At 34.2% G+C, this 4460-nt stretch overlaps 1 protein-coding gene across 1 annotated transcript in view; it reads right to left on the reverse strand.

The window, feature by feature from the left end:
- Positions 1-2243, reverse strand: part of LOC106470004 (RING finger protein 166-like) — a 41977-nt gene extending 39734 nt beyond the window's left edge. The window contains exon 1 of the mRNA XM_013930524.2: positions 1979-2243. Coding sequence (XP_013785978.2) covers positions 1979-2097 — 119 coding nt within the window. The 5' untranslated portion in view covers positions 2098-2243. The remainder of the gene's footprint in view (positions 1-1978) is intronic.
- Between the last annotated feature and the right edge of the window lie 2217 nt (positions 2244-4460).

Below are 4460 nucleotides of genomic sequence, written 5' to 3' on the forward strand. Positions count from 1 at the left end.
CATTAAAGGTAAACAAAATGTTAGGATGGGGGTTGGATCCTTGAGGAATGATAAAGGAAGGCTAGTATCTGATGATTATACGATGGCTAGGTTATTAAATTTTGCTTTTTCTTCAGTTTTTACTAACGAAGATTTAAGCAGTATTCCATGTCTTGAACAGTTAATAGATGGAAATGAGATCAAACAAGATGACTGCATTAATTCTAGTTGGTTAAAAAAAACACTGGGAAGTTTAAAAAATGATAAGGCTCCTGGCCCAGATAATATTTACCCCACGGTTTTGAAGGAGGTTAAAGATTAGATATGTGAGCCAATTAACTATCATTTCTTCTCAGTCCTTGAACAGAGGGCAGGTAGCAGAGCTAATGTAACTCCTCTTTTCAAGGGAGGTGATAAAAATTGTCCCAGTAATTATAGAGCCATTAGTGTTACATCAGTTATGGGAAAAGTTAAGGAAAGTATGATAAAAGATGCTTTGCAATGTCATTTAACAAAGTTTAGAATTTTATTGGAAAGTCAACATGGTTTCACTAAAGGAAAATCTTCCTTTACAAATCTTTTGATATTATTTGAAGAGGTTATTGCTTATGTAGATGAGGGTAAGGGTGTAGATTTGGTGTATCTGGATTGTCAGAAAGCAACTGACAAGATACCACATAAAAGGCTTGTAAAAAATAGCTCTATAGGTGTTGGGGATAAGTTAGCAAATTGGATAGAAGAGTGGCTGAATGGAAGAAAGCAAAGGGTTGTTACAAATGGAGTTCAGTCAAACTGGAATTAATGTCACAAATTGGGTACCTCAGGACTCAGTCTTAGGACCTTTGCTCTTTTTGATTTACATCAATGATATAAATGAAGGAAAGGTCAATAAATTACTTAAATTTGCAGATGATATTAAGGTTTTAGATGTTGCTAGCTGTGAAGAGGATGCTGCTGATTTACAAAAGGATTTAGATCATTTAGCGAGTTGGGCAAATAAATGGCAAATGGGTTTTAATTATATTAAATGCAAGATAATGCACATAGGTTATCATAATTTTAATTATAAGTAAATTTGTATGGGAGTAACCTTAACAGTGTCATGAAAGAAAGGGATCTTGGTGTAATAGTTGATAAGTCTCTAAAGCCATCCAAGCAGTGTGCTGTTGCTAGTGATAAGGAAAATAAGATTTTAGATTGTATCTACAGAGATTTTGAATACAAGCACAAATAGGTTATAATTTCATTGTATAGGTCACTGGTTAGGCCACATTTGGAATATTGCATTCAGTTTTGGGCTCATTACTTTAGGAAAGACATTGAATTGTTGGAAAGGGTTCAGAGAAGGGTTACCAGAATGATGCATGGGATGGAGGGGTTGTCATATGGGGTTAAAGTCTCTCAGATTGTTTTCTCTTGCAAAAAGAAGAGTTAGGGGGGATCTCATTGAGGTGTTTAATATTATAATGGGAATTGATAGTGTTGATGTATCATCTTTTTTCATACTTAACAGTGAGATTAGCAGCACTAGGGGACACAAATATAAATTTTGGCAGGGTAGGAGTCATCTTCAGCTAAGACAATGATTGGCCATTCGATTGAGTTGCCTTCAGATGTTGTGGAAGCAGTAAATTTAATTTTAAGTGAGTTTAAGAGAACGCTTGAAATGTATATGAATGATAAGGGCTGGCTTTGAGATTTTTTATTTATTTATTTATTAATAGATTTAGTTTAGTTTAGAAGATGGAACAGCCGAGATAGACCAATATGTCCCATGTTGTTCCAAAACATTATGTTAAAATAATTATTATTATTATTTACTATTTCGCTGAACCAAACGGAGTACCAAAACAAAAGTTTTCAATCATGACATTATAAAAAAGTAAAACTAGTTTAAAAATTTCAACCTACAATTTACAAATTTCTGATAATTTAATATTATAACAAGTTAAAAATTAAAATATGTGTTTTTTAACTTTAAAATTGAAGTTAAACTTACGAATGACCACAACAAATCCTCACTGGATCATCAAAAATTTCCAGGCACACAGGACAGGTAATAACATCCAAGTTCGACAACACTTTTCCTGAAGCCGAATGTTTGGTGAAATCGGACATTTTAATAATACACCTATCCTTAAAAGTAACTTTTAATATTAAGAATAAAACAAAATATAGTGAAACAAAACCCAGGACTTCGTTCAGAGTCAATATCTAATAACATAAGTTATCGTGTGTTTGATTGACGTATTGAAAAACCCGAAACCAAAACCATGAGTTTACCCTCTGGTGGTTTGATTTGAAGGCTAAAGTATCGTATTTGGTTTATTATAGACTCATGAATTTTAAAAGTGTAAACACTTTACTTATATTTTAGATTAATGTTAAAGCTGTGGTGTTTGTTATTCACTCTATCAATGCAATTTCTTTTCAAAATGATATTAGTTATAGTTTTATTTGTTATCATTCTATGTTAGCGTTTCTCAAACGTGTTCTTCGGAACCCTGGGGTTCCGCACGATATATCCAGGGATTTCGCGATAGCTTTTTCTGTAGTGTAGTCAGAGTACAAAAGCGGGCCAGATATAGGTATGGTTTGAAAAGCTCGTCAGCCCATAAATCGTACCCCATTGTATTCCCTTTGTCATTGTCTATCTCATTTAGGGGCAGAGCCTAATTGATGACTAACTGTAAGTTAGTCGCTAGTGATATTCGAGTGCAGTGTTTCAAGGAAACAACAAGCTAGTTTTGAGTTTAAAAATATTTCGTTACATTATAAAATTACAGATATTTCAAGTACTAATACTACTTAACCATGGATTGGTGGTTAAAAGAAGGAACTTTAAAGCGAAAAACAAGTTATTCTGATATATTGGCTGTGGCATTTTACTGCTGAAAAATCGGAAAATGATTTTTTTGAAATAAAGCATCTGCACCCAAATCATCAACTGAAACATACGTATGACGAGAGCTATATGTCTTATGGATTTGTATGCATTAGAAGTAAAGATTCCCTTGAGAAACAGTTTGTCTTGTGCAACAAAATATTAGCCAACAGTTCTATGGCACCTGCTAAACTGTGACAGCATTTGGAAACAAATTATTCCGAATATAAAAATAAAGACATTTGTTTTTTAGAGAGAAAGGTTAATGTACTTATATACTGTTGCGTCTCCGTTCGTTAGTTAATTTTCCGTAAATTCCTTCTGACAAAACTTTAGCGACACATCTCCTTTCTTAAATAAAACTGGTTTATTCTTTCTGAATATAACTTTGTCATGCACTTTATTTCAACAGTCGCGCTATAACAAACGTCTCACGTGCTCGACTTCAACAATACTCAGTTCAATTACACACTCTCTGACTGCAGTTCAATTACTCATTGTTCCGTCACGTTGTGACCATCTTATATATACCAGCCTACCCCCAATCTAGTAGTCTCCCGATAATTCACGAAGGTTCGAGAAGGACGTGGCGTGATACTAGTCACGTGACCTCGCTGACGCAACATCACTATGAAAACCTCAATAAGAGAAGCACATGTGATTGGAGAAAACCTTGCATGAAGGATATTGTAAAATATAAGCTTGATGGGCAGGCTAGTAAAAACATTGAGGTATTACATCTGTTGAACAATGCTGTCCCCCATCGAATTCAAGATCTTGCTGCTGACATCGAAAATGAGCTACTTTCCCGACTGAAATTGTACAATACATATTCACTACAGCTACATGAGTCCACTGACGTGTCAGTGGTTGCAGTATTGTTGGTGTTTGTGCATTATATATTTCATAAATCTATTGAGGAAGACCTGTTCTTATGTAAATCTTTGCAAAGCAATACAACTGGTGAAAAAATATTTATTTACATCAACAACTTCATGAAAATATATGAACTTAGTTGGGAAAAATGTGTTGATGTCTGAAATAATAATGCCAGGGCAATGGTTGGGAATATAGCAGGTGCTGCAATGCAAATCAAAACTGTGGCACCAGGCTGTACTAGCAGTTACTATGTTCTCCACAAATAAGCACTTGCTATTAAAAGATGTCTACATCTCTTAACGATATGCTAAATGCGGCAGTGCAAATTATCATTTATATTAAAACTTAATCACTGAAATCCAGAATATTTAAAATTATATGTGAAGAAATTAGTAGTCAGCACACAGTGCTGCTTTTACATATTGAAGTGAGGTGGTTGTCATGAGGCAAAGTGCTTGTGAGATTTTTGAGCTTCATTGTAAAGTACTGGTATTCTATGTGGATTACCAATTTCGATTATCAGACTGTTAGTTATGTACCTCTTGGCTTTTGAGACTAGTGTAACTTGCACATATCTTAAAAACTAAACGAAGTGCATCTGTCACTGCAAGGAAAGATGTTATCAGTGTAAAAATATAAGAGCTTGATGAACATGTCTTCTGACTCCACACTAAAACAAAGCTTCAATTAATTTTTGGAGTAGCCTAACTTAAAAGTA

The sequence above is a fragment of the Limulus polyphemus genome, unplaced genomic scaffold (genome assembly GCF_000517525.1).
Source record: "Limulus polyphemus unplaced genomic scaffold, Limulus_polyphemus-2.1.2 Scaffold3767, whole genome shotgun sequence".
NCBI classification, from domain to species: domain Eukaryota; kingdom Metazoa; phylum Arthropoda; class Merostomata; order Xiphosura; family Limulidae; genus Limulus; species Limulus polyphemus.